At 46.3% G+C, this 22,223-nt stretch overlaps 1 protein-coding gene and 1 long non-coding RNA gene across 5 annotated transcripts in view; one reads left to right on the top strand and one right to left on the bottom strand.

The window, feature by feature from the left end:
• Positions 1–11,269, bottom strand: part of hspa12a (heat shock protein 12A) — a 62,797-nt gene extending 51,528 nt beyond the window's left edge. For 2 of the 3 annotated variants that reach the window (XM_069174656.1, XM_069174655.1), the window contains exon 1: positions 10,890–11,269. In XM_069174656.1, the coding sequence (XP_069030757.1) occupies positions 10,890–10,932 (43 nt within the window). In that variant the 5' untranslated portion in view covers positions 10,933–11,269. The remainder of the gene's footprint in view (positions 1–10,889) is intronic. The other variant, XM_069174654.1, reaches the window with a different exon arrangement.
• On the top strand, positions 11,239–19,371 carry LOC138213502 (uncharacterized). Of its 2 annotated transcripts, XR_011179529.1 has the most exons (4): positions 11,242–11,324; positions 14,758–14,872; positions 15,407–15,442; positions 17,604–19,371. It is a non-coding gene; the product is annotated as an uncharacterized lncRNA (long non-coding RNA). The 2 variants fall into 2 exon arrangements; XR_011179528.1 differs by lacking the exon at positions 14,758–14,872 and having other exon boundaries at positions 11,239–11,324.
• The last annotated feature ends 2,852 nt before the right edge of the window (positions 19,372–22,223 follow it).

Below are 22,223 nucleotides of genomic sequence, written 5' to 3'. Positions count from 1 at the left end.
AGGAGGAGGACTACAGGGAAGGAGGAGGAGGACTACAGGGAAGAAGAAGGAGAACTACAGGGAAGAAGAAGGAGAACTACAGGGAAGAAGGAGGAGGACTACAGGGAAGAAGGAGGAGGACTCCAGGGAAGAAGGAGGAGGACTCCAGGGAAGAAGGAGGAGGACTCCAGGGTAGAAGAAGGAGGACTAAAGCGAAGAAGAAGGAGGACTACAGGGTAGAAGGAGGAGGACTACAGGGAAGAAGAAGGAGGACTACAGGGAAGAAGAAGGAGGACTACAGGGAAGAAGAAGGAGAACTACAGGGAAGAAGAAGGAGGACTACAGGGAAGAAGGAGGAGGACTACAGGGAAGAAGGAGGAGGACTACAGGGTAGAAGGAGGAGGACTACAGGGAAGAAGGAGGATTACTACAGGGAAGAAGAAGGAGGACTACAGGGTAGAAGAAGGAGGACTACAGGGTAGAAGGAGGAGGACTACAGGGTAGAAGAAGGAGGACTACAGGGAAGAAGAAGGAGAACTACAGGGAAGAAGAAGGAAGACTACAGGGAAGAAGGAGGAGGACTACAGGGAAGAAGAAGGAGAACTACAGGGAAGAAGAAGGAGGACTACAGGGAAGAAGGAGGAGGACTACAGGGAAGAAGGAGGAGGACTACAGGGAAGAAGGAGGATTACAGGGAAGAAGAAGGAGGACTACAGGGTAGAAGAAGGAGGACTACAGGGAAGAAGAAGGAGGACTACAGGGAAGAAGAAGGAGGACTACAGGGAAGAAGGAGGAGGACTACAGGGAAGAAGAAGGAGGACTACAGGGTAGAAGGAGGAGAACTACAGGGAAGAAGAAGGAGGACTACAGGGTAGAAGGAGGAGGACTACAGGGAAGAAGAAGGAGGACTACAGGGAAGAAGAAGGAGGACTACAGGGAAGAAGAAGGAGAACTACAGGGAAGAAGAAGGAGGACTACAGGGAAGAAGGAGGAGGACTACAGGGAAGAAGGAGGAGGACTACAGGGTAGAAGGAGGAGGACTACAGGGAAGAAGGAGGATTACTACAGGGAAGAAGAAGGAGGACTACAGGGTAGAAGAAGGAGGACTACAGGGTAGAAGGAGGAGGACTACAGGGTAGAAGAAGGAGGACTACAGGGAAGAAGAAGGAGAACTACAGGGAAGAAGAAGGAAGACTACAGGGAAGAAGGAGGAGGACTACAGGGAAGAAGAAGGAGAACTACAGGGAAGAAGAAGGAGGACTACAGGGAAGAAGGAGGAGGACTACAGGGAAGAAGGAGGAGGACTACAGGGAAGAAGGAGGATTACAGGGAAGAAGAAGGAGGACTACAGGGTAGAAGAAGGAGGACTACAGGGAAGAAGAAGGAGGACTACAGGGAAGAAGAAGGAGGACTACAGGGAAGAAGGAGGAGGACTACAGGGAAGAAGAAGGAGGACTACAGGGAAGAAGTAGGAGGACTACAGGGTAGAAGGAGGAGAACTACAGGGAAGAAGAAGGAGGACTACAGCGAAGAAGGAGGAGGACTCCAGGGAAGAAGGAGGAGGACTACAGGGAAGAAGAAGGAGAACTACAGGGAAGAAGAAGGAGGACTCCAGGGAAGAAGGAGGAGGACTCCAGGGAAGAAGGAGGAGGACTCCAGGGAAGAAGGAGGAGGACTCCAGGGTAGAAGAAGGAGGACTACAGGGTAGAAGGAGGAGGACTCCAGGGAAGAAGGAGGAGGACTACAGGGAAGAAGAAGGAGGACTACAGGGAAGAAGGAGGAGGACTACAGGGAAGAAGGAGGAGGACTACAGGGTAGAAGGAGGAGGACTACAGGGAAGAAGGAGGATTACAGGGAAGAAGAAGGAGGACTACAGGGTAGAAGAAGGAGGACTACAGGGTAGAAGGAGGAGGACTACAGGGAAGAAGAAGGAGAACTACAGGGTAGAAGGAGGAGGACTACAGGAGGACTACAGGGTAGAAGAAGGAGGACTACAGGAGGACTACAGGGTAGAAGAAGGAGGACTACAGGAGGACTACAGGGTAGAAGAAGGAGGACTACAGGGTAGAAGAAGGAGGACTACAGGGTAGAAGGAGGACTACAGGGAAGAAGAAGGAGGACTACAGGGTAGAAGGAGGAGGACTACAGGGAAGAAGGAGGAGGACTACAGGGAAGAAGGAGGAGGACTACAGGGAAGAAGAAGGAGGACTACAGGGAAGAAGGAGGAGGACTACAGGGAAGAAGGAGGATTACAGGGAAGAAGAAGGAGAACTACAGGGAAGAAGAAGGAGGACTACAGGGAAGAAGGAGGAGGACTACAGGGAAGAAGAAGGAGAACTACAGGGAAGAAGAAGGAGGACTACAGGGAAGAAGGAGGAGGACTACAGGGTAGAAGAAGGAGGACTACAGGGAAGAAGAAGGAGGACTACAGGGTAGAAGAAGGAGGACTACAGGGAAGAAGAAGGAGGACTACAGGGAAGAAGAAGGAGGACTACAGGGTAGAAGGAGGAGGACTACAGGGTAGAAGGAGGAGGACTACAGGGAAGAAGAAGGAGGACTACAGGGAAGAAGAAGGAGGACTACAGGGAAGAAGGAGAACTACGGGGAAGAAGAAGGAGGACTACAGGGTAGAAGGAGGACTACAGGGTAGAAGGAGGACTACAGGGAAGAAGGAGGACTACAGGGTAGAAGGAGGACTACAGGGAAGAAGAAGGAGGACTACAGGGAAGAAGAAGGAGGACTACAGGGAAGAAGAAGGAGGACTACAGGGAAGAAGGTGGAGGACTACAGGGAAGAAGGAGGAGGACTACAGGGTAGAAGGAGGAGGACTACAGGGAAGAAGGAGGATTACTACAGGGAAGAAGAAGGAGGACTACAGGGTAGAAGAAGGAGGACTACAGGGTAGAAGGAGGAGGACTACAGGGTAGAAGAAGGAGGACTACAGGGAAGAAGAAGGAGAACTACAGGGAAGAAGAAGGAGGACTACAGGGAAGAAGGAGGAGGACTACAGGGAAGAAGAAGGAGAACTACAGGGAAGAAGAAGGAGGACTACAGGGAAGAAGGAGGAGGACTACAGGGAAGAAGGAGGAGGACTACAGGGAAGAAGGAGGATTACAGGGAAGAAGAAGGAGGACTACAGGGTAGAAGAAGGAGGACTACAGGGAAGAAGAAGGAGGACTACAGGGAAGAAGAAGGAGGACTACAGGGAAGAAGGAGGAGGACTACAGGGAAGAAGAAGGAGGACTACAGGGAAGAAGTAGGAGGACTACAGGGTAGAAGGAGGAGAACTACAGGGAAGAAGAAGGAGGACTACAGCGAAGAAGAAGGAGGACTCCAGGGAAGAAGGAGGAGGACTACAGGGAAGAAGAAGGAGAACTACAGGGAAGAAGAAGGAGGACTCCAGGGAAGAAGGAGGAGGACTCCAGGGAAGAAGGAGGAGGACTCCAGGGTAGAAGAAGGAGGACTAAAGCGAAGAAGAAGGAGGACTACAGGGTAGAAGGAGGAGGACTCCAGGGAAGAAGGAGGAGGACTACAGGGAAGAAGAAGGAGGACTACAGGGAAGAAGGAGGAGGACTACAGGGAAGAAGGAGGAGGACTACAGGGTAGAAGGAGGAGGACTACAGGGAAGAAGGAGGATTACAGGGAAGAAGAAGGAGGACTACAGGGTAGAAGAAGGAGGACTACAGGGTAGAAGGAGGAGGACTACAGGGAAGAAGAAGGAGAACTACAGGGTAGAAGGAGGAGGACTACAGGAGGACTACAGGGTAGAAGAAGGAGGACTACAGGAGGACTACAGGGTAGAAGAAGGAGGACTACAGGAGGACTACAGGGTAGAAGAAGGAGGACTACAGGAGGACTACAGGGAAGAAGGAGGACTACAGGGAAGAAGGAGGAGGACTACAGGGAAGGAGGAGGAGGACTACAGGGAAGAAGAAGGAGAACTACAGGGAAGAAGAAGGAGGACTACAGGGAAGAAGGAGGAGGACTACAGGGAAGAAGGAGGAGGACTACAGGGAAGAAGGAGGATTACAGGGAAGAAGAAGGAGGACTACAGGGTAGAAGAAGGAGGACTACAGGGAAGAAGAAGGAGGACTACAGGGAAGAAGAAGGAGGACTACAGGGAAGAAGGAGGAGGACTACAGGGAAGAAGAAGGAGGACTACAGGGAAGAAGTAGGAGGACTACAGGGTAGAAGGAGGAGAACTACAGGGAAGAAGAAGGAGGACTACAGCGAAGAAGAAGGAGGACTCCAGGGAAGAAGGAGGAGGACTACAGGGAAGAAGAAGGAGAACTACAGGGAAGAAGAAGGAGGACTCCAGGGAAGAAGAAGGAAAACTACAGGGAAGAAGAAGGAGGACTCCAGGGAAGAAGGAGGAGGACTCCAGGGAAGAAGGAGGAGGACTCCAGGGAAGAAGGAGGAGGACTCCAGGGTAGAAGAAGGAGGACTAAAGCGAAGAAGAAGGAGGACTACAGGGTAGAAGGAGGAGGACTCCAGGGAAGAAGGAGGAGGACTACAGGGAAGAAGAAGGAGGACTACAGGGAAGAAGGAGGAGGACTACAGGGTAGAAGGAGGAGGACTACAGGGAAGAAGGAGGATTACAGGGAAGAAGAAGGAGGACTACAGGGTAGAAGAAGGAGGACTACAGGGTAGAAGGAGGAGGACTACAGGGAAGAAGAAGGAGAACTACAGGGTAGAAGGAGGAGGACTACAGGAGGACTACAGGGTAGAAGAAGGAGGACTACAGGAGGACTACAGGGTAGAAGAAGGAGGACTACAGGAGGACTACAGGGTAGAAGAAGGAGGACTACAGGAGGACTACAGGGAAGAAGGAGGACTACAGGGAAGAAGGAGGACTACAGGGTAGAAGAAGGAGGACTACAGGGTAGAAGGAGGAGTACTACAGGGAAGAAGGAGGAGGACTACAGGGAAGAAGAAGGAGAACTACAGGGAAGAAGAAGGGGGACTACAGGGAAGAAGGAGGAGGACTACAGGGAAGAAGGAGGATTACAGGGAAGAAGAAGGAGAACTACAGGGAAGAAGAAGGAGGACTACAGGGAAGAAGGAGGAGGACTACAGGGAAGAAGAAGGAGAACTACAGGGAAGAAGAAGGAGGACTACAGGGAAGAAGGAGGAGGACTACAGGGAAGAAGGAGGATTACAGGGAAGAAGAAGGAGGACTACAGGGTAGAAGAAGGAGGACTACAGGGAAGAAGAAGGAGGACTACAGGGTAGAAGAAGGAGGACTACAGGGAAGAAGAAGGAGAACTACAGGGAAGAAGGAGGACTACAGGGTAGAAGGAGGACTACAGGGAAGAAGGAGGACTACAGGGTAGAAGGAGGACTACAGGGAAGAAGAAGGAGGACTACAGGGAAGAAGAAGGAGAACTACAGGGAAGAAGAAGGAGGACTACAGGGAAGAAGGAGGACTACAGGGAAGAAGAAGGAGAACTACAGGGAAGAAGAAGGAGGACTACAGGGAAGAAGAAGGAGGACTACAGGGAAGAAGTAGGAGGACTACAGGGAAGAAGAAGGAGGACTACAGCGAAGAAGAAGGAGGACTACAGGGTAGAAGGAGGAGGACTACAGGGAAGAAGAAGGAGAACTACAGGGTAGAAGGAGGAGGACTACAGGAGGACTACAGGGTAGAAGAAGGAGGACTACAGGAGGACTACAGGGTAGAAGAAGGAGGACTACAGGAGGACTACAGGGTAGAAGAAGGAGGACTACAGGAGGACTACAGGGAAGAAGGAGGACTACAGGGTAGAAGAAGGAGGACTACAGGGTAGAAGAAGGAGGACTACAGGGTAGAAGGAGGAGGACTACAGGAGGACTACAGGGAAGAAGGAGGACTACAGGGAAGAAGGAGGACTACAGGGTAGAAGAAGGAGGACTACAGGGTAGAAGGAGGAGGACTACAGGGAAGAAGGAGGAGGACTACAGGGAAGAAGAAGGAGAACTACAGGGAAGAAGAAGGAGGACTACAGGGAAGAAGGAGGAGGACTACAGGGAAGAAGGAGGATTACAGGGAAGAAGAAGGAGGACTACAGGGAAGAAGAAGGAGAACTACAGGGAAGAAGAAGGAGAACTACAGGGAAGAAGAAGGAGGACTACAGGGAAGAAGGAGGAGGACTACAGGGAAGAAGGAGGAGGACTACAGGGTAGAAGGAGGAGGACTACAGGGAAGAAGGAGGATTACTACAGGGAAGAAGAAGGAGGACTACAGGGTAGAAGAAGGAGGACTACAGGGTAGAAGGAGGAGGACTACAGGGTAGAAGAAGGAGGACTACAGGGAAGAAGAAGGAGAACTACAGGGAAGAAGAAGGAGGACTACAGGGAAGAAGGAGGAGGACTACAGGGAAGAAGAAGGAGAACTACAGGGAAGAAGAAGGAGGACTACAGGGAAGAAGGAGGAGGACTACAGGGAAGAAGGAGGAGGACTACAGGGAAGAAGGAGGATTACAGGGAAGAAGAAGGAGGACTACAGGGTAGAAGAAGGAGGACTACAGGGAAGAAGAAGGAGGACTACAGGGAAGAAGAAGGAGGACTACAGGGAAGAAGGAGGAGGACTACAGGGAAGAAGAAGGAGGACTACAGGGAAGAAGTAGGAGGACTACAGGGTAGAAGGAGGAGAACTACAGGGAAGAAGAAGGAGGACTACAGCGAAGAAGAAGGAGGACTCCAGGGAAGAAGGAGGAGGACTACAGGGAAGAAGAAGGAGAACTACAGGGAAGAAGAAGGAGGACTCCAGGGAAGAAGGAGGAGGACTCCAGGGAAGAAGGAGGAGGACTCCAGGGAAGAAGGAGGAGGACTCCAGGGTAGAAGAAGGAGGACTAAAGCGAAGAAGAAGGAGGACTACAGGGTAGAAGGAGGAGGACTCCAGGGAAGAAGGAGGAGGACTACAGGGAAGAAGAAGGAGGACTACAGGGAAGAAGGAGGAGGACTACAGGGAAGAAGGAGGAGGACTACAGGGTAGAAGGAGGAGGACTACAGGGAAGAAGGAGGATTACAGGGAAGAAGAAGGAGGACTACAGGGTAGAAGAAGGAGGACTACAGGGTAGAAGGAGGAGGACTACAGGGAAGAAGAAGGAGAACTACAGGGTAGAAGGAGGAGGACTACAGGAGGACTACAGGGTAGAAGAAGGAGGACTACAGGAGGACTACAGGGTAGAAGAAGGAGGACTACAGGAGGACTACAGGGTAGAAGAAGGAGGACTACAGGAGGACTACAGGGAAGAAGGAGGACTACAGGGAAGAAGGAGGACTACAGGGTAGAAGAAGGAGGACTACAGGGTAGAAGGAGGAGGACTACAGGGAAGAAGGAGGAGGACTACAGGGAAGAAGAAGGAGAACTACAGGGAAGAAGAAGGAGGACTACAGGGAAGAAGGAGGAGGACTACAGGGAAGAAGGAGGATTACAGGGAAGAAGAAGGAGAACTACAGGGAAGAAGAAGGAGGACTACAGGGAAGAAGGAGGAGGACTACAGGGAAGAAGAAGGAGGACTACAGGGAAGAAGGAGGAGGACTACAGGGAAGAAGGAGGATTACAGGGAAGAAGAAGGAGGACTACAGGGTAGAAGAAGGAGGACTACAGGGAAGAAGAAGGAGGACTACAGGGTAGAAGAAGGAGGACTACAGGGAAGAAGAAGGAGAACTACAGGGAAGAAGGAGGACTACAGGGTAGAAGGAGGACTACAGGGAAGAAGGAGGACTACAGGGTAGAAGGAGGACTACAGGGAAGAAGAAGGAGGACTACAGGGAAGAAGAAGGAGAACTACAGGGAAGAAGAAGGAGGACTACAGGGAAGAAGGAGGACTACAGGGAAGAAGAAGGAGAACTACAGGGAAGAAGAAGGAGGACTACAGGGAAGAAGTAGGAGGACTACAGGGAAGAAGAAGGAGGACTACAGCGAAGAAGAAGGAGGACTACAGGGTAGAAGGAGGAGGACTACAGGGAAGAAGAAGGAGAACTACAGGGTAGAAGGAGGAGGACTACAGGAGGACTACAGGGTAGAAGAAGGAGGACTACAGGAGGACTACAGGGTAGAAGAAGGAGGACTACAGGAGGACTACAGGGTAGAAGAAGGAGGACTACAGGAGGACTACAGGGAAGAAGGAGGACTACAGGGAAGAAGGAGGACTACAGGGTAGAAGAAGGAGGACTACAGGGTAGAAGGAGGAGGACTACAGGGAAGAAGGAGGACTACAGGGAAGAAGAAGGAGGACTACAGGGAAGAAGGAGGACTACAGGGAAGAAGGAGGAGGACTACAGGGTAGAAGGAGGAGGACTACAGGGTAGAAGGAGGAGGACTACAGGGAAGAAGAAGGAGGACTACAGGGAAGAAGGAGGAGGACTACAGGGAAGAAGAAGGAGAACTACAGGGAAGAAGAAGGAGGACTACAGGGAAGAAGGAGGACTACAGGGAAGAAGAAGGAGGACTACAGGGAAGAAGGAGGAGGACTACAGGGTAGAAGAAGGAGGACTAAAGCGAAGAAGAAGGAGGACTACAGGGTAGAAGGAGGAAGACTACAGCGAAGAAGAAGGAGGACTACAGGGAAGAAGAAGGAGGACTACAGGGTAGAAGGAGGACTACAGGGAAGAAGAAGGAGAACTACAGGGAAGAAGAAGGAGGACTACAGGGTAGAAGGAGGACTACAGGGTAGAAGAAGGAGGACTACAGGAGGACTACAGGGTAGAAGAAGGACTTCAGGGAAGAAGGAGGACTACAGAGTAGAAGAAGGAGGACTACAGGAGGACTACAGGGTAGAAGAAGGACTTCAGGGAAGAAGGAGGACTACAGAGTAGAAGAAGGAGGACTACAGGGAAGAAGAAGGAGGACTACAGGGTAGAAGGAGGACTACAGGGAAGAAGAAGGAGAACTACAGGGAAGAAGAAGGAGGACTACAGGGTAGAAGGAGGACTACAGGGTAGAAGAAGGAGGACTACAGAGTAGAAGAAGGAGGACTACAGGAGGACTACAGGGTAGAAGAAGGACTACAGGGAAGAAGGAGGACTACAGGGTAGAAGAAGGAGGACTACAGGGAAGAAGAAGGAGGACTACAGGAGGACTACAGGGTAGAAGGAGGACTACAGAGTAGAAGAAGGAGGACTACAGGAGGACTACAGGGTAGAAGGAGGACTACAGAGTAGAAGAAGGAGGACTACAGGAGGACTACAGGGTAGAAGAAGGACTACAGGGAAGAAGGAGGACTACAGAGTAGAAGAAGGAGGACTACAGGGTAGAAGGAGGACTACAGGGAAGTCGGTGTGTCCGTCTCTTTAAACGTCCCCTCGGTGTGTCTGTCTCTTAAAGCGTCAAATTCTGTCCTGCCCTCATATCGTCACCGTTGGAGACAAAATGTCACAGAAGTGATTTCACTTCTAAAAGTCACACCTTTAGAACGGAGGACACCGTATTTATCCCCAACCTGTTTCCTTCAGGGAACCGACCGGGTTTCTAGTTCAAACTGGATGTTGAAGAACAAACAGAACCGAGCTGTAGGAGCAAATCACACGTTAGTTAAAGTGCTTCTTTCCAACATTTATCTAAAGACTGTACGGTTGTCCACGGCAACCTCTCGGGCACACTGCAGCATAATCATTTCTTAACTTGCACCATGTACAACTGCTTTTTTCTAGTAGGACTTTACTGATCCAGAAGTTAGAAGATGGTCTTTTATTAACACAAGCAACTATTTTTGGTTCCATGAGTTGAAGTTTCCCAACGTGTGATTTATCTGTGATCTGTGCAGGAGTGATCAGGCTGCAGCCATGATGTCGGTTGGATTATATAACGCTGGAGCCCTGCAGAGCCCCGGGAGGGTTCCCAGCAGCTCTTCAAACCAACCAACCTGCATTTCATTTTTGCATCTTTCAAAGTCTGCTCGAGAGAACGTATGACGTCATACAAACTAGGTGTGATTACAGTGAGTCACCAGGCAGCATTTAAACTTCCTGCCCTGTAGTAGTGGCGCACCCTGCCCTCATCTCTGATTATACAGAAACTACAGAGTTCAAACTGAATAAATGATGCTCGGTGCATTAAAAGCCAAACTGTACGTATGAGACTTCCCAAAAGAGTTTGTAAAATGGTTCCACATTACTGTATGTTGGAGCCCTGAGACGGTGGGCCAGAATAAAATGAGAGAATTTCAAATTAACTTCCTCCCACTCTCATCACAGTACAGGATGTCCTGGTAGAAGAGTGATGAGGACTCACTCATCTCATGGAGGAGGTAAAGATGAAGAAATAGAAAGCACTGGACTATTAAAACTGTCGTTGGTCTGGACCTCAGCTCGGGCTCCTGTCTGTCTGTCTGTCTGTCTGTCTGGGCGGGTGATGATCACTGCGTTACCTGAGGACATGCTGCAGACTCTTTTGCTGCATTGAGTCACAACTCCGGTGGGACGGACCATGTGACCAGGCTGCACCGTTATGGATGACCGAGCTGCCTCTGCTCCCCGTCCGGCTGAGAAAGCTCTGCCACACCGACCCAGCTTCTCCAAACAAAAGGCAGAGATGAACTTTTAATTCGTCCGTCTGTCCGTGCGTCGAGCAGGCCGGGAGGGGAGGCGGCGTCGAGCAGGCCGGGAGGGGAGGCGGCGTCCTGCCCGCTGCGGCTGCCCTTGGAGAGCTCGTGCAGCCCCCCCTCGGAGAGCTCGTGCAGCCCCCCCTCGGAGAGCTCGTGCAGCCTCCCTGCACTGCAGCAATGGTGTCGTAAAGACTTTGTACACTCATCACCGTAACACGCTGCGTGCACAGCCTTCACTTCCACCGCAAAATCCCCCCAAAATGCACTAGCGTGCACGTGAAGCCGTCCACGAAGTGTGTGCGTGCGCGCGCATTTAATAGCAATCAGAGGTGACCACTCCTGAGAACTACACACGTACCGATGATCAATCAGCCCACTCACCTGATATGAGCTTGTCCGCCGCCGTGTCTTTCTCAGTCATCATGTCCCGCAGTTGCACCTCCTCCCGAGCCGTCTCTCTCACACAGCTACACCAAGCAATCTTCCTGGTTGACTGGGAGCACCGGGCCACGCAACAACCAGCATCCACGGAAACGAGCTCCGCTCCGCGCCGCGCCGCTAGCTCCGACCTGCAACACCCGCAGCTTCACGGCGCTCCGCGGCTCCCCGGTCAGCGGACAAAACGCTGGGAAACACGTGGAGAAGGTTTGGGATCCGAAGGTCAGTGCGGTCGGAGGCAGAGAGGATGTTAAAGCCCAGACTCTTGCTGTTATTGCCGCTGCTCGGTCCGCCCCTCCCATCCAACTCTGCTGTCCGGGCCAGGAATGCTGCTGCTGCCCGGTCTGTGCAGCCTGCCGGCTCTGCTCGGGACCGCCGGTAGGGATGCTGTGCTGCAGAGCGCTCACACAGTCAGGATGCAGCCAATGTCCTGCTGAAAGCTGTCAAACAAACAAAACATGTTCCACAAATCAAACGGTTCACTTGGAAAAACGCCATTAATAAACGAATGCATTTGTTTTGCAAATTAGTGTTTTTTTTGTTTGTTTTGTTTTTATCTACAAACCACATTGTTTGTAAGTGAACCGTTTGAGCTGTAGAACATGTTTTGTTTGTTTGAGAGCTTTCGGCAGGAAATGAGCTTCATAGTCAGATTTACTGCCAAGTTTTCACATACAAGGGATTCATCAACAAAAACTAACAAGTAACAGTAGGCATGAGTATAAATACATGTGTATCTATATATAGACTATATATATATAGACTATATATAGATACGGACTGCATGCTTGTCCTGCTGGATATTAGCACCACTGATCACTATTTACTACAGACGAGAGCATATCACTTTAAATAATATTTATTTATCAAATATATTTTATGTCAACGATGACTTGTTTACCTGACACTTTTTATGGAGTTTAGAAAGTGAAATGTGGTCCCATTCTTGCCTGATAGAGGATTTCAGCTGCTCAACAGTTCAGGGTCTCCTTTATTGTATTGTTCATGTCCTGATGCTCCAGATGTTTTCAATGATTGACAGGTCTGGACTGCAGGAGGCCAGTTTATCAGCGGACTCTTCAACTAGAGAACCATGCTGTTGGAATACGTGCAGAATGTGGTTGGAGGTTGTTCTGCTGAAATAAACAAGACCTTCCCTGAAAGAGACGTTGTCTGGATGGCAGCATATGTTGCTCCAAAACCTGAATATATCATTCAGCATTAATGCTTCCTTCCAGATGTTCAAGCTACCCATGCCATGTGCACTAATGCATCCCTGTACCATCACAGATGCTGGCTTTAGAACTGAGCTGATAACAAGCTGGATGGTCCCTCTCCTCTTTATCCTGGAGGATGCAGCGTCCATGATTTCCAAACAGAATCTCAGATTGTGATCCATCAGACCTCAGGACAGTTGTCTACTTCACCTCAGTCCATCTTCAATGATCTCGGTCCAGAGAAGGCGGCGGTGTTTCTGGATCATGTTTCTATCTGGTTTCTTCTTTGGAGAGTTTTAACATCATTTGTGGACGCAGCGATGAACTGTGTTCACAGACGATGGTTTTCACAAGTGTTTTATATATATATATATATATATATATAAAGTGGACTGATTTATTATTGAGTATATTATATATATATATATACTCAATGCATTTGTTTCCCGGCTGCAATGCTGCAGGAAGAGTACAGATAGTATTTAGCCACAGAGATCATGTTTGTCCCTGATGTGCTGCTGATGATTGGATCTCAGTGAAATCAAGACTAGCATTCAGAATCCTTCTCCACATACAGTACATAACAGGAACAGCTGTTTTGACACGTGCAACTTTTCTCTTTCATAAACCTTGTAGTTCGGGCCGGCTCAGATGACCCTGAGTCATCCCTCTGTTGTGCTGCTGTGGACCTACGCTGCCGTGGTCAGTCCATTCTGACCGCTGACTGATTTAGTGAGAAACAAACTCTAAAATCAGGGAAAGATGTGAAAGTCGCAAAGGACTGATGGATAAAGAAACGTTGGACTGCATCTGAATCCTGATCGTGGACACTAATGACACACCCTGAATGTGTTCATCTGCTGCTGTTAATCAGAGGACATTTTGTCTCACCTGGACCCGTCGTATTTATTCCGGCTGCTCCAGCATGTTGAGACGTCCCACTGTTGTCTTGTTCTGTGGCTCCATCATCTGCAGCAGCGTTGAAGAGGAGGTCCTGAAGCAGAAGGCAGCACGTCGTACCTGCAGCTGGTTCGGTTCCCACTGACTGCAGAGATCTGTTCTTCCGTGCAGCGTGTCCATAAGAATCCTGTGTGATACCGACACACTCCGCAACCGAGGGATCCAAAACCACCTGCAGCCGACACATCTCAGAGTTGCACAATATTTCACCAACGGATGCCATGAACACAATGGTTCAGACTCCGTCTCCGTCCACACACAAAGAAGCCTCATTTCATGGCCTACCTGGTTGGAAGTAAAGATGATCATAAGAAAAGCTGGAGCTCTAGTTTCATGTTTGAGATGGGTGGAACGGCTCAGTGAGGGCTTCGTTGGTGAAGATGCGCCTGTGCAGTGAAAGTTTGGTGTCAATAATGAGGTAGAATTGCACTTGTGCTTCCAAGTGCAGCGCAGCTGATGGAGAGCTACTCAGCGCTTCAGTGGGCGGAGCCTACACCAACGGACCATCCACAATCCCACCGGCCGGGTTGGTGGATGTCAGAAGTATCCGATAAGTGCTCTTTGTTCACTTTGACGTAGAAAAGAAAGTTACGAGTTCGATGCATCCCCAAAAACCGCCTCCTACACAGCAGTTCTTATGGGGAAGAGAAACATATGATGTTACACCTCTTCACAAGCCAGTTTAACATCCCTACTAAAAAGGTTGTTGTCTACCCAAATAACGAACCTTGGGTAACTAAAGGGCTGAAATCAATTATTAATAAAAAAAAGAAAAGGATCTTCTATGCAGGTGATCCTCTCAAGAAAAAAGTTTGTCTCCAGGGAAGTGAAGAATGAAATAGCTGAGGCCAAACTGAAGTAGGAATGAAATAGAAATGCAGTATAGCGGTGGTGAACGTGGAGCAGCCTGCTGACCAGTCAAATCTAAGACCTCCATCAACCCATTTACAGGCCAAACGTCTTATCAGTGGAGTGGAAGACGCTGATCTGGCAAATACTTTGAATTCTTTCGAACGTCGACAGCAGTCTTTATGAAGGATTGCCTTAAACTTGTCCTCGAACTACACCTTTACATTCATTGAATGTAGTCATGTAATGATGTATCTCAGAATGCTTTATTTATTTATCTACTTATTTATTTTATTTATTTATTTTTGATTCTTCGCCGGGTCTCCTGCCGTGTCCTGACCCGTCTGTCTGACTCTGCTGGGTGCTGCTTGTCGGTCAGTTTCAGATGGTCTCGGTAGATCGTAAAACTGAGTTGCCTTTCTGGGATAAATAAATGATCTGAATCTGAATCAGTTTTTTAGTGTAGATAAAATGATTTTTTTTTTTTAGGTCTTCAAAAACCAGGATGAAATATTTTCAGAATGGTTTTAGCCCACAAAGGCAGACTACTGAAATAAGATAAATGTGATATAAATGATCCAATAGATGTTCCACTAACAACCTCAATGGCTTTTACATCCCAGTCCATCCCCGACCAGCTCTCTGGACTATATACTCATGGCCTGATGGATATTTTACACTTCTTTCTTCAGCTTGGATATTTTGATTGACAGTTTCAGCCCCCGGTCCTGCAAATGGTTTTACATACGCAGTTTAACTTGAACTTTTTTTCACTTCAACATCAGAACCGGTTCCAGTCCATGGCTCTGGACCCCAGCTGTGACGTATGGGGCTCGCACCCTTTGCCCATTTCAAGCGCAGTAGTTCAGTCCTGATCTGAGTCTGCACACATGCTCTCAGGTGACTTCCTGGTAAACTCCATATCATCCGGCTCTATGCACAGGAATTTGATGAATCACAAATTATCAAAATTTGTCATGACTTAAGTACAATATCAAACCCTGTATACCCAGTCCTCCATCCGGTCCCTGGTTTTTTTTGGGGCTCTGTGTGAACGTCCAGTTTTAAAAGTTGTTTTATTTTATTTTAGCTCATTTGCTTTGAAGTGTGTTTTATGAAATTGCTTCCAGTTTTTGTGTGTCAGTTAATTCGACTCAAAAAATATTCTGGACAGGGAATTTTATCACAGGACAACTTTAGGGCTGAAAGTTCTTTATCTATTGAATGTTCAGTTTTGTTGATATAAAATCACAACATACTCGTGGTAATTGTTGAATTGTTAGATTTCTCTCTACAATGTCGTAAGGTCTCGACTTTACTGTGTAAAGCACCCTGAGATTATCTATGTGGTAATGTGATGCTAAATTGAAAATATTGAAATTGATAGAAATAAATTATAACTGACACAATTTCCTTTTCCCGGTGGTCTCCCAGGTTAGTTGAAGCAGCCGGACCTGATCCAGCCACGCGGTGAGCTCCAGCGTCATCGAGTGTTAAGTTTGTGCTTCAGTGATTTCACAGAAATGTTGGATGGAAAGATGAAACTTGAAAGCACAATGTCAGAGGTTGTGGGTTCAGTTTTATTACCTCATCTGGAGGTTTATTGTGAGGAAATATGTGTTTAATTTAGTTTTAACCCTCGTGTTGTCCTCGGGTCAAAATGACCCGCAGCTGTGTTCAAACAAGTTCTATTTTATTTCTATATTTTTATATTTTGTGGGATCATTGGTCATCATTCTTTAAAGAAACAGCCTCCTTGTCACCAATGATCCCCAAAAATATGAAAATAAAATAGAACTTGGTTGAACACAGCTGCGGGTCATTTTGACCCGAGGACAACACGAGGGATAAAACCTTCACAAACCTTCACTATTACGTTTTTATGTTTATATTCCTAAATCAGAAAACCCTAAAGATACATTTCCTCAAATACTGTACTTCAGTGTTGTTTGAACTATTTCCATTTTTATGCTGCTTTACAACATTTCAAAAGTAGATATGATACTTTTAATTACATATATTTGTCAGTTATAGTTGATTGGTAAATAGAAATAAGTACTTTGACAGGAAGTGCGACAGGAAGATCAGATCGTCTTCTACTTCGAGTCTCCAGAACAGCTTCAGGTTTATCACAGCAGCTTTCTTTATTCCCTTAGCTGCTGTTTTTGATGATTAATATAATTAACAATAACATTATTATCTAACAATAAACACTAATAATAATAAACATATTAAACAACTGCTGCGAGGTCTGTCAGAGGTTTGAGTTGAGGTTAAATCTGGTGACTGTGAAAGCTTCATTAAATGTTTGGTGTCAGTTTCATCTTCTGAGCTGTGATGTCATCTCAGAAGCAAGTTTCAAGTCTCAAGTTTTTCTTTGATAAATAAAACCACCTGATAAAAATGAGCTCCGAGCAGAAGAATGGTTTCTGATTTTAACACAATACTCTGAGAGGCTGAACTGATTTTTACATTGCAGTATTGCTATACTTGTGCTTTAATTCGGGATCTGAGTGCTTCTTTCACCACTGACAGTAGGTCAGTAGAAACTACACAACAACAACAAAACAACAACAAAACAACAGCTGGGGTTTGTAGTTTGGAGGAGGAGTTTGATGTTGGCATGTAGTGACGTCATTTGGTCATTTCTACCTCAATGATCAGCATCTTACCCCATCTAGTGGTCAGTCAGTGTCAGGCCTTCCTCTGCTGCCGGTCTGTAATCCAACAGAAACACACTTTGTGGTGGATCGATGAGAGAAACGTAATGTTCATTATTTTTATCTCCACCAAACATAAACATATTCCCAGTGAAACTTTTCTACTTATCCACAGTGAAGACCAAACTTTCCTGTTAAAAGTCTGAACTAGTTTTTTTTTAGTGCTCAGCGTAAAGACGGGTCAAAGGTCAGACAGACATCTCTAAACCATCAAATCACTGATCGCAAGGTGAAGTGAGTTTGTGTTGTTTTGATCATTCGTGTGATTAATATTTATTTATAACAATTAAACTGCAGCCAAAGCTTCATTTACAATATTTCATACTTTTTCAATTGTTAACTGGTGAACATCCAACACAGCCTGCACATGGACACGCTGCTGCATGCTCATTGATAGCAGATCACTTATTTGATTGGGCTCAGTGCAGTTTTGGTGATTGTTTGATTGTGAGCTTGAGTTTTTATGAAATTGAAATTTCCGTTGTAATGTTTGGAGAAAATAGATTTGTAAATGAATCTAATTCTAAATCAAAGCTGTTGTTACTGCTTATTCATAAATACAGGGTCATCATCTGCAAGTACTGACGATGTCATCATGATGTCATGATAAGTTACATTATTAGAAATCAAATATCAGGATATTCTGCCATCTGCTGCCACAATTTTAGCCCTTTTTTCCTTTTGGTTTTTCGTTCTCTATTAGGTGCAATTCTAAATTGGTGTAGTATATTTTCTATTTTTCATTTAATTTACAGAAATACATCCAAAATACAGATAGTACAGAACATTGCAGTGTAATACCACACAGCAGAACTAAAACAAATGCATAACAAATTCCATAAAAAAAAAAAAAAATGAATGAATAAATGAAATAACATAAATTAAACACAAGTAATATCCTCTGTCTGCAGGTATGTCAGAGCTGGGTGTTTCTGATCCGTGTTCACCGACCGACCGGCTCGGTGTTTATTGGCTGTTGTTGCTCAGGACTCATCTGGTCGCTCATCCGAGCGCTGGAGGCAGAAACCTCCGGACTCGTCTTCGGTCGGAGCTCCTGTTTCTCCTCTCTGTTGCTCAGTGATTCCACACAGCAGAACTGTTTCTCTGTCCAACACGGTCAGCTCTTCACTTCACTATGTAAAGTGGCCTCGAATCACATGGTATGATTTGGCACAATTTAAATAAAATGTAATTGAGGTGAACCATTACAAATTATATTTGAAAATTAAAATAAATGCACATGTACATTTCACCTATTTTTATGTACAAACTCATATTGTTTTCTTTAGTTGGAAAAAGGTTCTGTATTTTATAAAACTTAAGATGTTTGTCTCAGTTGTACAGGAGCATCATGAGAGATCAGACAGATTATATTCTGAATCCCTTCCACAACCAAAAGCCTTTCATTACACTTACAAGCAAAAAATATACCAATATTTGTAAAAGGCTGGGGAACTCTTTGATGGGTGTGATCTGAGCCTTAAAGGCAGAGAAACACAGTGTTATTAGTAATATCTAACTTTCTTCAAATTTGACTTTTTAATCTCACAGAATAGAAGAAAGCAGTTTATTTGACATCTTGATGCGCAGATAAAGATTTCTGTGGTGCGTCTTCTGAGCAGAACTGCATGTTAGATCAAGGAAAGAGTTTATATTCATTTCAGTCCAGTTTTTCTCATCAGTGGCAGCTCCAAAAGTTTTCCATGAGCACACAATTTTATCCATGTTTTCAACACTAATGAGTGATCTGTAAAAGTTGTTGCGAGACCAACATAAATATTAGATCATCCTTAAAAAGTGTCTTATTATTTAGTTCAGTTTAAATAAATGAAGCTTCATTCTAGTGAGTTTTCATATTCTAATAATATGATGTGTTACATGTTGGTTCTGTGGTAGACTTTTACTCAACTTTAATGAGAGCTCAAACCGCCTGCTGATGTTCAGGATACTGGGACGATGGAAATCAGAGTGCAGTACTGTATAAGTGTCTCTAGAGGGCAGTACAAGTGTAGAAACCAGAGGCAGGCAGTCGGCCTGCAGGTTTCCATCATGGACCTTTGAGAGTACGACTTGGACAAAGAGATCCTGACAGACTGTATATACATTTATATATATTTAATATCTATCTATCTGTCTGTCTGTCTGTATGAGGTCATTATAGACTGCGGAGGGTTTTTTTCTGACACAGAAACATGTTAAAATCACAGTTTGATCCAGAACATGAATGTAAATGTGTATTTTGTGTAAAAGAAGATTACAGTAACGACTTTATTTGTCGGCTCGTATAAAACAGGACTTGTGTTTTTTGCTGAAACTTCCACTCTGACGTCTTGATTGAGTCTTCCTCCTGAAGCATGCTGGGAGAGGGTTCAGCAGCAGGCTTTGAACAAAGGGCTGCGCCTGACTCCGAACGCTGCTGAGCGACCTCAACCTTTATACCAGGGAACTACAGCCGCAGCATTTCTTCACAGGCAGATGTGAAAACGAGCAGCTGATCAACATCATCATGGTTTTATCTCCTTCTGCATCTCACCAAGCAGCATCAACCCGTCGAGTGTTCGAGATGCAGACCGTCAACTGCATTCAGAAGATTTCAGGATCCTCCATTAGGGTGATTTTGTTTCTGCTGAAGCACATGAAGACAAAGCAGGAGGGCATCAATCTGCAGAAAACAGAGACGCTGGATATAATAAAACAAGTTGCACATTCATTGAAATGATGTTTTCTTTTTACTTTTACCTGCATCACCGCCTGCAGGCTTCAACAAATGTAGTCCCAACTTTACGGCATCTTTGGTCATATTTCATCTGGTATCTCTAAGAATATTCCTCCAATATCCTCTGAGCATTTATGTGATTTGCTAATCTTCAGTATTCATGAAATAGTTTGCACTGGATTGATTCATGAGGAACAATATTACACAGGTAATTTATTGAGTGAGAGGCCTCGCTGGTGTTTTTCTATCCTGATAATGTTGGTTTTACATAATCCATTAACTCAAAGATGTGTTTTTGCCTTTTTACTCCAAAATGTTAAGATTAAAATGAAACTAAATGTTTCTTTATGGGCTCAGATACCTACAAAGTTTAGTTTCTAATCATAAATATGTATTGAAATAAACCACCAGATGGTCTAACAGTAATAAAATAGGACGTAAATTCTTAGCTCATGAGACGTTGACATTTTGGGTGAATGTGGTCGCTGCAGACTGATCAGGAAGAAAAGAAAGGAAATAAACAATCGGAGATCAAAATGTAAATAAAGACACAACTTTGGCTTTTAATGGTTATTTTTAATGCGTATGTCACTGCTAGTGTTTTGTTCATTCAGTTAATCAGTAAAACTTTGTGTTTCCAGGACACACACACACACACACACACACACACACACACACACACACACACACACACACACACACACACACCAGCAGCAGCAACACTCTGTATCACCATCAGATACCAGACTTAAAGCCCACCAACGCTCCCATTCAAACCACACCTGGTCAAGTTTGAAAACATGACTAGGGGATTTTAATTAGACGCAATTAGAGATGGCGGCCATGCAGAGAGCTGTGTGCGCCTCCTGCTTTTTAGACTGGAAAAAAAAAGATGCACTAATTAGGCCGGAGGCTACTTTTCTTCATGTGACCTGTGGAGACCCCGTGCAAGCTGCTGAACGTCAGCGCTCCGACGATTCAAACGGGAATTGATTTGAATGAGCCGTGCGTGTTGACATAAACAGACAGCGTCTCATTCAGGGCAGGACGACGTGTCTCTGAGCCCTGAATGGCTTCCGTGAAAGGAGAGCAGCAACAGGTGATCAGCAGCAGAGGTGCATGGAGGCACTTTGCAGCTATGGAGCGTCAGTCCATCCACAGTTCTTATATACAGAAATAATAAGCCAGACAGCCGTTTACGAGGCACATTCTTCTGTCACAGCAGTGAACTTGCAGGTATTTTATGCTGCTTTGGCCTTTTAAGTTCAAAAACACACCAGGATCTGGCTTCTTTTTTTTTTCTTCTAAATATTATTTAGGCAAAACTTCTATTCTTTGTCCAAACATCTTGCGAAAGAATATAACAGTTAAATTAAACTATACATTTTTTTGCCAGGGGACCAACAAAGGGGGTCTGTAGCTCCTTCACGGACCCCCACAATGGGCACCAACACTTTAAAAAAGACATTCAGACTTCTTCTTCCTCTGACTAATTTGTCAGAGGAAGAAGACAACACCACCCTTCGTGGAGCCCCATTTCATATGCCATTTATGTCACTTAGAGAAAACTATCCGTCATAGGTGAATCCTTTCTTGGCAGCTGCTGCATGTTTTTTAAAAGCCTGCAGGCACCCTGCTGCTGCAGCCTGCCATCCTCTGGAGGAGAAGAAAACAAAGGGAGGAATGACCGCCCTATTACAGCCTCAGATGTGAGGGGAGAGTGTCCGGGACGAGGCCGGGGCTCGGCTGAAAGCTACACCTTTTCAGGATCGGGATCTTAAAATGTGTCCGTTTTTAACAGGCCTGAATGCTTCTACTTTCTTTGAGGGGCTCAAACTGTGGCTCCCGGCCCGCTGGGTAAGGCCTCTGATGTGTAGGATTCATGGGAATTTATTGCTTATAGTTGTTTTTTCTGTGTGGGAGAAAAGTTGGTGACGTTGTGAGGATGAAGTTGAGCTGCAACAGGAAGGAGCTCCAGACCACAAAGGGACCGTTCTTCTCTTCGGCATCCAGGTGGTGGCGGCAGCAACTTTCAGAGTGACCTGACCTCATCTGAAGAAATGGTAAGATGGAGACAATGAATGCACAATTAAAGCATACATATTTAGCAGATATGATATCATACAGGTTCTCAAATGGAAAAAAAAAATCAAGAAGTGTCCAAGACTATTTATTTATTTTATCAGGCACAATAAGGCTTGCTGTCACGGTTACTTATTTATTTGTTTTGTTTTAGATATGATCTTAATATAATTTATAATTTTGTTATGTAGTTTGAAGAGCGAAAATTGAGTCTTCCAATTGGTTTTATGTAAAATGGAAAGAGCTGCTGTTTAGGTGATGCAGTATCTGACTATTCAAACTCTACAAAGGGTACATTTTCAGGTTTTCACATCTCTGTTAACAGAAACGTGAAATATGAATATGTGCAGATTTAAATGACTTCAGATGGTTTCAGACGGGCCGTCCGCTGAGTGATGTCCCCGCCGAGGACGGACACGTAGTGATGAGGACAAATAACGTGAGGTGACATCAGACAGCGGTGGACCTGCACCATGAAGGGGGACCTTTCCCCACGCTGCTCACTCCTCCATGTGGCAACTTCCATTTGTACAAACCGGCTGGATCGGAGCCATGTGGCCGCGCTCGGACTGAGGCTGCTGGAGGAACGTCCTGAGCTCCGAGGGGCTGCGGCCCGAGGGGCGGCCCGTGGGGCGGCCTGAGCACCGAGGGGCTGCGGTCCGAGAGGCGGCCTGAGCGCCGAGGGGCTGCGGCCCGAGAGGCGGTCCGAGAGGCGGCCTGAGCTCCGAGGGGC

The sequence above is a fragment of the Embiotoca jacksoni genome, unplaced genomic scaffold (assembly GCF_022577435.1).
Source record: "Embiotoca jacksoni isolate LCO1_2020_lvr unplaced genomic scaffold, fEmbJac1.0.p SCAF_60, whole genome shotgun sequence".
NCBI classification, from domain to species: domain Eukaryota; kingdom Metazoa; phylum Chordata; class Actinopteri; family Embiotocidae; genus Embiotoca; species Embiotoca jacksoni.
This window is presented reverse-complemented; position numbering and strand designations above follow the sequence as displayed.